Below are 13,642 nucleotides of genomic sequence, written 5' to 3'. Positions count from 1 at the left end.
TTGTTTTGGTATTCTGTTGTGATTGAATCATTTTAAGGGAATACATTTCCTACAAAAGAGGTAAAAAAAGAGATTACAGGTGTTTTGTTTTGTTGGTTGTTATGTTTTGGGTTTTTTTAGGGGATGGTGGTGTTTTTGTTTTGTTTTCCTTACCCTGGGGCTTTGTTCCACAATTTGCATCTGTAGATTTAATTCATCTTGACATCCAGGCTCCTGGTTCCATTAAAAATAGAAATAAATAGCTGCAACTTTTACCAAGTGTCAGTTCCCAGTCAAAAATCTATAAATGAGGAGTCTAATTTTGACAAGGGAAAGGTGACTGTCTTCTGCTCTATCAAGAGAGGATTAGATTAAGTCTTTAGAAACATTTCCCCAGTTAAGCCACTTTTGCTTTTCAGTGCACCTTTGTGGCTCTCTTTACTGCAGCGGTGTTACATTACACCCTGTCAGTGGATAAAATCAGGTGCTCTCCTTGTGAAAGATTGCCGAGATGCAAGTGAAGCCTTGATGAAAAGTGATGTATCTTCTTCAATTGTAAGTACAATTGGCTTTTTTTTTTTTTTTTTTTAACAGGAGTTGTGGTGTGTTGTTTTGGGTTTTGTTTTTTTTTTTTTCCTGGAAAGACTTGAAGGAGAAACTGATTTTAGATTTCTTTGGTTTAGGGTTTTTGTTTTGAACAACAGAACATTCTCGAACAGATCAAAACTGGAAGACCAGGTAACTAACAGCCCCGACTCCCAGTTCTGAAAGGTGCTGCTCTGCTAGATCTCCTGTCTCACTAGGAACAGGCTTAATACTCACAAGTATCACCAAGTACACAACTGGGCTAGTACTTTCAAATACTGCAAATAGAGAGAATTGCTGATACAGAAATTTACACTCGTAAGACAGCACTTACCAAAGGTGTGTGGGACAGAGCAGTATGAGGGAAGGGTATGAGCAATGCTGGTAGGCTGCTGAGTTCCTGTCCAGCTTGGTGTGCACTGGAGTGTTTCAGGAGTGAGGGGGAAGGGAGGTTGGGTAAAAGTCTTAGTTATGTGCACTGGGAATCATACATGCATCTTTTAAGGGCAAGGGACAATAAGTAGCAACTAATTATTCCCACTGCTGAAAAGACTATAGAAAATGGAAGGATGCCATGGAATTTCCAGGTGCCAGAAGCATGCATCTTCCTATATGCGTCTCATGGGACTAATGTTTGTTTTCTTTCAGAAATTCCACAATATTACATGTTACCCTCTGGTAGCAGACTAGGATAATTTCTTAGGTGTTAACCTCGGTTCATGTTTTGTTCTGATTCTTGTATGAAATATTTGAAAAAAAGAAAAGGCAACACAGGCATTGCTGCATTGACGTAGTTCTTAAAATGCATCCATACAGTGAACAGTCCCTCAGGGTGCTTGGTTTGGAGTATAAGCAAAAAATGAGTTTGATAGAATTGGGGTTTCTTCCAAAGGAAAGGGTATTTGTTATGTTGTAATCTTGCATCTCTTGAACTGTGACTTACTGTAGTCCCTGTTGTTACATTTCTTACATATATTTTGCTACCAGTAAGACTTTCTGTGGTTTTTAGTTTACATCTCAAATTGTTTATATAATTATTTGTTCCTGGTTCCTCTAAGAGTTGCTGCTGGTACTGCTGTTGCAGGCTAAAGTTCACAACAGGAGGTTCCCGGCTTTAATTATTGAGGCTGTTAGGGGCAATTTTGTAAATTAAACAATGTTTTTGGTGTCTTCCTTTATTCATTAGAGTTGCTGACATTAATGTGGTTTAGTTTTTTATTTAATTTTTTTTTCAGGATTTGCAGCTCAGTTCTATGCAAGTTTTATGTCTGCATTTTATCCAAATAAGCACTGACTGTAACTAGTTTCTCTCTAGTCCCATTCTTTATCAGAATGGATAGTAGACACTCTTACCTACTTTTTGCCTGCCCCAGTCCTGAGGCAAACAAAATTTTGTTGTTCAATCAATACGTTGAATTGTGAAATGTGTTTATTTACATAAGACTTCCTTATTCAGGAAGTCAGCCTCGCTGCTATTTAAGGTTATAAATGAACTTCTCCTGCTTGGCTGGTTACCGCAGGCAGGCCTTTCCTGTAAATATGGAAAGCGTGTCCTGCAGGAGATATGTCAGTGTAGCGATGTGTCATAAGCTCACATCTTGCGAAGAGATGAAGAGCTGTTTTGCTGATTTACCCTGACAGCTGTGAAGATGTGTCTTACTGATTCCAGCATGTTTATGAGAATTTGAGTGGTTTTGCTAATGCAAGGGCTGGGACAAAGTAGCTTTGTGGGAAGTGGACTTAAACATGAGTGCAGTTAAACTAAGATTGGTGTATCTACTATTATTTCGATACCTCGTATGAAATATTTGAAAAAAGAAAAATAAACACAAGAGTTGCTCTTTTCCAGTAACTTGTAAAGGGCATCTGTACAATGAACAGCGCCTGTGGTTCTTTAGTTTGCAGTATGAAGACGACATTAATTTAGCAAAACTTGGGTTACTCCTGAAGAAGAGAGTTATTTGTGCATGAGTGTATCTTATGAGAGGCACTGCCTGCTTGCAGGGAATTTATTAGTCAATGTGCAATGCTTAACTGTTCCTTATAATCTAACCATGAAACGTGCTCTCCGTGATAGCCACCCAGTAAGATGTTATCCTTTTTAGTTGCTGGACTTTCGCAGAGAGGGAAGGTGAGGTAGTAATATGGAGAGGAAAGGTGGTACCCGGTCAGTTCCAGTGCAGAGGGGTGGGTAGCTTAACTACAGGAAAACTGCAGCAGGTGCTGTAAACATTTTGCTTGGTGTGTGGTTTTGATTGTAAGAGGAAAATCTGATTATTATGTATATTTGCATTTAACTATTAGAATTTGCTAACAAACTTTACTCATGAATGTGATACATTTACATGATATTTTGTAGTAGTGCCCTAGAAAATTTTGTTCTTGGAACTCACATTCTTAAAATGTTTGGGGTTTTTTTAATTGGGCGGGGTATTGTTTTTTGGTTTGTGTTTTGGTTTTTTTGTTTTCTTTTTTGTTTTGTATTGGTTGGGTTGGTTGGTGTTTGTTTTCCACATGGTAACCATGGAAATACATGCACTGCAGAAACAGAAGTGGTTTAGTTTTCACAATTTTAGCAGAGTTTTCAATTTTCTTTCTAAAGTAATACCTGTTTGACGCAGGAAAGTAGTCTTTTACACTATGGATCCTGTGGTAGTTGCAACATTTTAGATTACTTGCTAGATAAAGCTCAGCTACAATTATGGAGAGTGGTACTGGACAGATGAAGCTTAGTTCCTAATTGCTCACAAAGCACATCAGCGTATGATAATTGAGGATTGTACGTGTTAACACTTCATATAACCTTTTATGTATGAACTAATTTTATATGTAGGGAGTGTTAAGTACTGCCTTTGAAAGTAGTTGTATTAAACTTAAGTATTAATTTAAAATTTTAAGTTAATAGAATTAACTTATCTAATAGAATAATTGAAGATTAATAACTTAGAATTATTGCTCAGAAGCCTGTTCAGTAGCGCTACTTTCATGGTCCTGTTACACTAGCACAAACTGGCATTCCTTCAGCAAAGAAGCTGTTCTGTCTACCCCACATATCTGCCCATTTCCACCCTACCTGTCCCCTCCCCAGGAGGAACATTTATGTGATGAAAAGAACTAGGAGCTGTTTTGGATTAAAATTAGCTTCCCTTGTCCTTGTCTGCCTTCTATCCATTACTTTTTAATCTGGCCTGATTCCCTGACCTGGCTGGGCAGTCAGCCACAAAGATGCTTTTACTCTTTCAAGGAAGGTCATGATAGAGCAGCAGTGACTGTGGAAGGACAGGACTGGGGTGTTTTGTGTTTATACCAGCCCATACTGAACACTGGATTGCAGCCTAACAAACCAAACTGCTATTTCTTGGACTTTTAAGCCTTAAAGCATGTGGATTGTTGCAAGAGAGGTCACAGATTTACAAATGTGTCGTCTCCGGCAGTTTGGAATTATTCCCTTCAATGAACACTTAAAGGGCAGGAAGAAGGTGTGTGAGACACTCCTTTCCTTAGGCCAAAGCTTAGTTTTAACATATTCAAGAAGTAACTGGATGCCAGTTCCAACTGGTCATTTTAGAAAACTGGGACAAAAAAAATCAACTCCAATCAGAAAAAGGTTGCTAACAACGCTTTAATTTGAAAGGAAAGCTTGGGCAAGAAAGAGAGGTGCCACCCTGAAGGACCGAGAGACCAGAAAGGGGCAGAACAGCTCTCGCCCACCAGGAATCTGCAAGACACTTCAGGTCATGTCCCATGCTTTGGTGTTCAAATGGAGCTATTCTGCTTGTCTGCATTCAGGAAGTCTTGCATGTAATCAATAATTTCGGGTTTGAATAATAAATCCTAGTTTGGTTCATAGGTTTCAGTTGGCTCTTTTCAGGGTTTTTGGAAGAGAGTCTTTTGGTGTAACTGGAAAATGTAGCATTTATCTGTGTCTTGAGGGACAAGTCACTTTTTTTTAATGAAGTATATTAATTTTTAATTTTTTAATGAGCACTGGGTCTGGGTTCTCTTTTAAATTAAGAAAGCAGAGTTTTTTATCTCTTTTTTTGGTGGGAAATCATTGAATTGGGACATATATGCATGTACAACTCTGCTGAGCAGAGCTACTACAAGACCTGATTGTGTTTGTGACTGAATACCTTTCCTGATTTACATTACAAATTTGAGGTTTTTTAAACAACGTATCAGGGATTCACATTTTAAGTGGCTTGGTGTTAGTTGGGTTTGGTCCTGTCTCCCAAGAGTGGTCTCAGTTATGTTGTACTTCTGGCATTAGCGGGGTTCACTGCCTCTGTTTGGACCAGTACTTCATCATTTAAGAAAAAGAACAAGGAGGAAAGGCTGAAAATTGAAGGGGAGTGGCGCAGTGAGGGAATTGTTGTCTCAAAAATAGAAGGAAGAAGAAAGTCAGTCTGACTGTGGCAGTTGTATGCAGTATGTAGAGTATCTACTGCTCAAAATTCAACAGAGAAAGGCATTATCCCTGATAGCTGAAAACCCAGCTCCTGTTGGTTTGTCTAAATCTGTCATCTCTTATGCAGGCTGTTGCTGTCTAGCCAGCCAAGTAAAGGGCATGAAAATTAAGTAAGACTTCAGCTTTGTTTTATTTACAGCTTAAAGTTATAGTCTGTAGCACTGAAAGTTAAGAACAAAAAAGGAAGAAATGTTGGGCTTTTTATAGAGCTCTTAACTGCTGCAAATTTGTGTTTATAAGAGTGACAAAAAACTGTCTAGCTCAAGACTTCAAAATCACCAACAGGATTAAAATAAGATTTTGCCAGCATTCCAAATTTTGCATTCTAGTGGATGAGAACAGTGCGTATTTTAAAATTCCTGCACATTGTAAATTAATTCCTGAATGTGCTCCCCCAAAAATCAAATTCTAGTTCTGTCTTCTAGTCTCAGGCATGGCAGCTATAATTGCTTTTAATTTACTGCTTATCCCATTTCTCTCCCTTTTTCTCAATGGTTTTTCCATGCCCTTCTCTACTTGTTACCATCCTTGCCAGTATTCCTCAGAAGTGTTTACAGTGTGCGATTAGATTAATTGATGGCACTTCCATTTTAATAGCAAACTTCTATGCAGTTAATAATTCTTATGTGATCCTTCATTTACTCAGAACTTTTAGGTTTTGTGTTCCAGCGAATGAGCTCTTTCAGAACTGCTCCATGTGCTTTGGTTTATTGGGGTGTTGTTGTTTGTTTGGGGGTTTATTTTTGGTGGGTTTTCTTTTGGGTGGTTGTTTTTTTTAACTGAAGGTTCTTAGCCGTTGTAGCTGGGTAAGTTAGCTTGCTCTGCAGCACCAATTTTGAACATAATTAATGTTTAAACAGAAATATAAGATCAAAACCTTACTCTCAAAGTAAAAAAAAAAAAAGAAAAAAAAAAAGAAAAAAAAAAAGAAAAAGGCTAAATAAGATATTAAATTGATGCAGTTCCTTAATCTAGTTTTTGAGACTTTGCATCTCGTAGAGCAGAAAAAAAGACACAATTCTCACTGGTCAGTTTTTCACAAGAGCCAGCAAGTGTCTCGCCACAATGGTGACTTGTCCTCGACCAGGCCTCTATCACACTGGACTCTTTTTTTCATCACTGTTTTCACATTGTGCAAAACAGAGCGTTTTGTTCTTGTTGACGTTTTGTTTCAATGATACTATTTTAGTTTCTGTTTTGAAGAGTTTCCCAGCTATTAAAATGTTAACTGGTGCTCACGCTGCTTCCTTTGAGTGTATTAACACTTAGTTGTGTTTATTTTCAAAGACTTGCCAGGGTAGAAGAATCTTGCTGAAAGCCTTGTGATGTTTTTCCTGCTAATCGAAAGAGAAATTTTAAGATATTTAAGACAAGAGGTTAATGGTGTAAGAGTGGGACTTAGAACTTGAATTGTTGGCTTCTCACTTGCTTCTGAAATGTGGTTACCATAACCACTGGATTCACAGAGGCCTCTATATACATCTCGATAATGTTTAAGGCTATAAATATTGTTTTTATAAAAATGAAATACACAGATATATTTACCAGAATATCTTCATACGCATTTTTTTTCATTAAATGAAATATGGAGATTTAATTAAATAGCTCATTTAATTCCAGACTTCAAGTGATAATATTACAGTTTTGGAACAGAAATTGAATTGTATTTTGATAAAGGGCACTTTAAATACCAAGCAGAGATTGGCATTTAGCACAGCAGATGGGGGTTTGTAGTGATGCCCAATGTTTAGTCTTAATCAGTTTAGTTCTTGCTTTCTTGCCATGAATCCCATCCAAATGCTTTCTGGGGTTTTTTTGTGTGTGTGGTTTTTGGGGGGGTTTTTTGTTTTTCTTCCCCTCCCCAAAAAATTCTGGATTGCTGGCTCTTGTGGGAGATGTGCTTGAGAATAACAATTACAGTGCATGTGGGAGGTGGGAGAAAGGCAGAAAGTACCTGCTAGGAGCTCCTCAGGACTGCGCCGTCCACAGATGGAGCCTTTCCCTCTGCTGTCATTGTACCCCTGCAGAGAGATCCTTAAACTCTTGGATGTTTTTTCTGGAGCTTTCCTCTGATTCACTCACTCTTCAACTGTGTTTTAGGCCAGCACACACTTTATAGTACTGGTATACATTTGTTAACAATTTGTTTTATGTTTGCTAACTCTTTGTACAAAAGTTAATCGATAAAAATATTGTGCATAGTGTGAATATACTGTTAGATAATAAATCTGCTGTTTGGGGGTGGGCTCGGGATTTTTGGGTTTTTGTGTGGTAGGGTTTATCCATTTGGTATTGTTGATGACTGTTTTTTGGTTGGTTTGGGGTTTTTTTTTGGGGGGGGGGGGCGTGGGGAGGAGCGTGGACCTGTGTATGTATGCTTTTGTTTGGTTGGGGTTTTTGTGGGTTTGGTTGGTTGGGCATTTCTTGGTTTGTTTTTCATTAATACCTCTTTGTATGCCAGTATTGCCTGGGAACCTCTTGATCTTGAGTCCTGCTTCCCACAGCAGCCTCTCCAGCGAACTGAGCTGCCGTGTCCGGTTGCCCTGGCTGTGGGCACAGCTCTCCATGGGCCCGGCCTTCCGCTGCCTGTGATACGCAGGGACCACTTTGCTCTTTCTTGTTCAGCTGTGTGTGCACTGGAGCATTGCTTCTGAGCAGGGTTTGAGCTGAAGCAGGCACAAGTTACAAAACTGCTTCAGTTCTTTCAGTTGTAACTCCTTGGCCGTTACCCCATTTCTTACTGCCGTTTCTGAATCTCCCCAGATTTCTGACTAAATGCTTTGAGTGTTTTAGCATTGCATAAAACTTGCTTCTCCTGCCAGCTATCGCTCTTGCTGGTCACAAAGAGCTATGTTTACGCTGTGTGTTTGTGCTTAACCTAATCTCTGGACTACTTGTGCATCCTCCCCAGTTCCAGCTGGTGTCCTTCCCGACACTTCCAGTTGTTTTGGCTGTTGCTCTGTCCCTCATTGTGCCAGTGCTGTCACTTGGGATTCGTCCTCTCCTTCCAGCACCTTTCTCTCTTGTGCAGCAGCTTTTCTTCTTTTCGTTTCAACCTCCTTTGCTCCAACTTCTGCTGTACCAGTGAAACCAGTCTGAAAAGGGTCTGTTTGCTGGTCTTTGCGTACACTCCCTGCATCCTCTTCTTCCCTTTCCTCAGCCACATACGAGCGATCCTTGCTCTTTAGTGCTTATGGCAACCTGTATATTAACGTCTCTTTCCTGGGCTCTGTTTTTCGACAGTCTTATAAAATTAAATCATACTTGTATGGCGACCATACAGGATTCCTGTGTGCATTCCAGTTTGCATACAGCAACTTCAGCTCTGAAGTTGAGACTCTACAAAGAGTTTTGTTGCTGTTGTTGGGTAATGAGACTGAAATTTGATTGTGAATTTTTTTTGGAGACTGCTTGCCATTTCTATGCTATCCACCACATGCCATGCAATTCACACATGCTGTCTTTTGGAAGAAAGTGCCAAGTAGTGGGAAGATCACCCGATTACAGGTTTTATTGTGATCCACCATGCTGCAATGAAGATAGATACACTTGTTAGCAACAGTTCCTTGGATGTGTGTGTCTTGGAATAAATTAATTGTTAAAGATGCCAACTTGATCTCCTGAAGTTTTGTAAGCTGTGCTTATATCTGTGATGCATCATCTCTTTTTTTTGTACTGAATTTAGCTGCCTTTGGGTTTTTTTGTCTTTTCTTTGCTCAAGCATTCTGTGATTTAGCATGAGTCATTCTGTCTGTGTGGGAAAGGGCTGGTATATTACAGGGTCTGTTCTTCAGTGGGGAGGGGAAAGGGTGGAATGTATTTGTGTTTTCTATGTGTTGTGGAAATGCATAAAACTTTTTTCTTCTCTTTCTTTCCTCTCTTCATCATCTCATCTGTGTGGGTGAATGTTCCTGCAACCCTTGGGGAACCTATAGAGACTTTTGGTATGCTCATTCCTTCATTAGTGCCCAAAGTCACAGATGCTAGGAACAGTTTAAAAACTAGAAAAGCGAACAAGAGTCACATTGTAACAATGTAAAGTGGCTAAAAGTGTGCACCTGAGGAAAACTTCCAAGTCATCATCTAATAAACCTATTTGTTTGCATCATCACAACAATACCAGTGGCCACTACTATCCAGTTGGTGTAAATTTTGATTCTGCGCTTGAAAAAGTAGGAACGAAATGTGTTCTCCTGTAGCAAGACCTAACGTTTTGTGATCAAGATGTAATTTTCAAAAGTACTTATCCTGTTACAAATTGTGAGTTCTATTTTCAGAAGTGACTGAAGTGTATGCACTGAATTTGCCTAAATTCTGTTTGAAATCACCTACCAAATTGTGTTGTAGTGTAGGAGCCCAGGTGACCTCTGAAAATGAGAACCAGGCACAATTTGACCCACTTTCTCATTAGGAAAAAATGTAAGTCTAGTAAAACACACTACAGAATATGAAATAGTTTTTAAAAGATAGTGATTTTAAGATAAATGAGTGCCATTAGGTAGCTTTATTTTGCAAATACGTGTTCAATGCTGCTTTCCAAGAAAAGAGAGCGAAAGCAAAGTAGAATAAGTTTTATTGAAGGAGAGATTGTGGCTTATTGAAATTAGAGATTTTTTTTGCATTCTTCTACAATTTGAATATTTCCAACTGAATCACATTTTTTTCATAAACAGCATTTATTCCATGAGTAGAACAGAGACAAAGATGACCACATGTAAATATCATTGTATATTTTTGTAAATACTGAATAATTTTAGTTCAGTGCAAAATATGTAGAAACTTAAATATCCCTCATGTTGTCTCCATTTTTCTTATAAATTAATATTTTAAGACCTATGTACTGCAATTACATGAAAAATGAGACCAATTATTTCATGTTTTGCTTGTGGTACATACTGTTAAAGTTAATGTTCATTTTAAGCTATAGCCAGTTCAGTTTGAAGACTCAGCTTCTTGGTACTCTTAATGATCATCTTAGGTTTTTTCTTGTCAGTAAGAGAAAATAATGTTAGTACTACTTTGACATAAGTTGATGTTTAAAAAACTTTTATCAGTAGTTATCATTTCATCAGGTCATCTCTGTTCTCCTCATGGAACAAGGGTCATCAGGTATAAATTTGGACATCATTAGCTTCCCCTTTTTGTATTGAAAAATTATTTCATGCCACAGGAAATCCTGTCCTTTTTCAAATTATAATAATTAAAAGTCATTACGTGAGTAACCCCAACAATTTAAAAACGATGGAAATATTAATCCAGTGTGGAAAAAATATGTCAAACATTTTACTGATTACCCACTAAAATATTTTGAACTCTTAGTGAGTTTTAATGTCAATGTAAAAGAGTTCCTTTGATATGAACTATGTTATTCTTACTGTACGTAACCATAAGTTTAGGGTAATAAGTGTGTTCCTCCTCTTTGGTATTGCTTATTTCTCTTAAAAATTACTGAGCGGATATTGTGCTTTAAGCAACTTTCAAACCTTGAGGTCTGCCAGAATGCTGCTCCACCAGAGCCAGTGACGGTGGGAGCCATAATCCCCCTTGAGTTTTGTGATAGTTGAGTCCCATAATGCACTTGAGAGGGGGGAAAAAGGAAAACAAGAAAATTCATGACCAGTCTTTTCCTGGGCTGCCATTGTTGTTGCTGTTGCTTTAACTGTAGCAGTAACAGAAAAGCGATAAGAGAATTTTGAAAAGTTCTCTGTGCAGACACTAGTATTCTCTGAAAAGTACAAAAATGTTCTGTTTCATCAGATGATTGTTTACGACCCCTTATAAACTTGATCTTTTAATGACCATCAGAAGGTAAAATACGGTTGCTAAAATCTATGTTCCTAGATACTGACCAGAATAATCTTGGCGCACACTGAGTATTTTTAGAAATTGCTTGTGGCAGAACATCGCAGTACAGAAAATCCACTGTTATTAACATTATATGATGTGAAATGATTCAGAGAACACAAAAACAGTGTGATATTTTCTTCTTGGTTCTGTGACTCTTTTGGAACCACAGTGATGTCTGAAACACCTCCCGTTTATGACTCTGCATTAAGTAATCTCCATTGATCTGGCTGATAATTGATATTCAAAAACCAGAACGGCTGATAGATGATCTGAACAAAATATGTTGGTGCACATTTTAAACGGTCATCCAGAATTTTGCTATTACACATTCCTTCAATTTCAATGGAAAATGAATATTTAAAATATATATTCTCTGACTGTGGGCATGCCTGATGTGCAGTGTCGTTGTAGCCCTGTGCTTTGTCTGTGCTTGCAGTAATGCTGTCCATTTGGTACATGAGCTTGCAAACAGCCTTTAAATAAAGGTGATGGGGGAAAAAAGCAATACGATTGACATTACGCTCAATCAGTTGAAAGAAGATGTAACTTTTATTTAACAAAAATAGATGTGGAGTGGCTATTTATAAATGTCAGGGTTTTTTTCCCAGTCGAATTAAGAATGTCTTACATCACCTTAAAGCCTGCTTGCGTATACAGTATTGTGAGTTATTAGAGCTGATGTAGTTTAAGTAATTTGTGTAGAATGATGTAGTTACTCCAGAAAGCTTAGAGATCACCTGGAGATATTGTAGCAGCTCTAGAGGCATTGGTACTTGTTTTCATACCTGGTGAAAATAGCATATTAGAAGTTGAAGAAAGAAGTTGATAATGAAGTTTACATATTTTGTTAACAAAGCTTCCCCATTGCATCCATGATGAATTACATTGACGAAAATGTACTTTTTTGTGTTTTCAGTGAAAGAGTTCTTAGCCAAAGCCAAAGAAGACTTTTTAAGAAAATGGGAAAGCCCCCCTCAGGTACCAGTTGTTTAAACATTCAATAATTTTCTCTGTTGCTTTTTTTTCTATAATGTCATCAGTGTGTTATCAGTCTGTAATGAGCAGTGCAGAAAACAGTTTAAGGCAATTTTTAAAGAAGTTTCCATTTCTAATGTCAGTTTTGTCATTGAAGGTCATCAGCAAAGTCTCTCTGGTCTTGTCCAGATTTGAGCTGATGAAATGCTCATACTGAACAAGAGCTTTCTCTCATTGACAATGTTGTTCACCATCAACGTGACAAGACTCAAAATCTATTGGCATATTTTATCTGGCTTTTTGTAACATTAAGTATTGGCGCATCTGTAATTTACCCTGTTAATAACTTCCCTCATGCTATTAAGGGGAACTGAGAGTATTAAGTCCTGCCGCATGGGGCTTGGGGGCAGGTTAAGGAGCTTGTTAGAGGAAAATCTCTTAAAAAAGTGAACTTGGGGGTTTGGGTTGTTTGGGAAGAGTCATTTTTGTTTTTAAAGCAGCATTTGAAATGCTATGGTAATTAATATCTGAGGAAAATTTACTCAGTGATAGGCTCTCCGGACAACTCTCATGTAGAACTGTCTCTAGAGCTTGGGGTTTTTGTGTGTTCTAATAATTTTATTTGTGAAACATATGGAGGTTATTTACGTGCATGTTAAATTCATGATCTGTTTACTGCTAAATGTTTCTTACTAAGCATGTGTTATCAGTATGGACAAATTATAGAAGTGTTGATACAATTCAGTTAAGTCTTTTTCTGTTTTAATGAGTGAAACCTAAAATCTCTTATTAAAATTTGACAGGCATGAAATTATAACAACACTATAATTGGCTATAGTTTTCTTTGATAAATGTAATTTTACTCAATTTTCTTTCATAAATTAATTCAGTCCATACAGTTAAAATTGTCTTTGGGTATTAAATTGTAAATAATGTCATATCTTTGTACTTGCAGAATACTGCTGGCCTAGATGATTTTGAGAGGCAAAAAACCCTTGGAACAGGATCATTTGGGAGAGTTATGATGGTGAAACATAAAGCCACAGAACAGTATTATGCTATGAAGATACTGGACAAACAGAAGGTTGGTGTATCTTAGTGGTTTTTTTGTTTACAAAATATTTTTATGTAGACAAAGATTTGGCAACTGGCTAAGCTTTGCGCTTACTGTGCTTTTGCTTATCGCACTTGAATACTGGTGATACTTTAAACAGTTGACTTTCTTTTTCAGTCAGCAGACTTAGTAGTTGGCATTGTGTAGAATTTTTACAATGGCCACTGACATTAATAGCAGGCTAAAGAGGCTCTAAATAGTGTCAAAGTATTACATTTTGTGTGCATAATTATGTAATAATCCTGTTGCATCTATAGTAACTGCACAGGAAGAACAGTTGTGTCTCTCAGAACAGCTGTCACACAACAGACATTTTCTATGTTGAAAATTTACGTGCGGTAGTCTGAATCTGTATTGTTACTCCAGCCTGATTTTAACAGTTTATTACTCTTGGATTAACTAAGCAACATCATTTGATAAAGTTTAAATTTTTAAATAAAATAGAATTCCAGAATAAGTATTTTTAAGAAATGTATCAATACAGTCAGGTTTTGGTGGTTTTGTCAAGTTTTTCAGAAGTACATTATTTAGGTTAGTAGATTTTAAGGTTGTCAATAGAAGAGCTCTTCTGACTTTGTGAGGCACTATGTATTGCTACTGTATAATAAAAATCACGTTGAGAAAATATTAATCTGGCAATGAGAACTTTAATAATCAGCAACTGACAAAATGAA

At 37.5% G+C, this 13,642-nt stretch overlaps 1 protein-coding gene across 2 annotated transcripts in view; it reads left to right on the top strand.

Moving 5' to 3' along the window:
• PRKACB (protein kinase cAMP-activated catalytic subunit beta) overlaps positions 1-13,642 on the top strand; it is a 70,828-nt gene that overhangs the window by 41,663 nt on the left and 15,523 nt on the right. For both annotated transcript variants that reach the window (XM_065656079.1, XM_065656078.1), the window contains exons 2-3: positions 11,796-11,857; positions 12,810-12,938. In XM_065656079.1, coding sequence (XP_065512151.1) covers positions 11,796-11,857; positions 12,810-12,938 — 191 coding nt within the window. The remainder of the gene's footprint in view (positions 1-11,795; positions 11,858-12,809; positions 12,939-13,642) is intronic.

This window comes from Caloenas nicobarica, chromosome Z (genome assembly GCF_036013445.1).
Source record: "Caloenas nicobarica isolate bCalNic1 chromosome Z, bCalNic1.hap1, whole genome shotgun sequence".
Taxonomy (NCBI): domain Eukaryota; kingdom Metazoa; phylum Chordata; class Aves; order Columbiformes; family Columbidae; genus Caloenas; species Caloenas nicobarica.
Note: the sequence above shows the minus strand (reverse complement) of the source record. Positions and strands in the feature narration are given on the sequence as shown.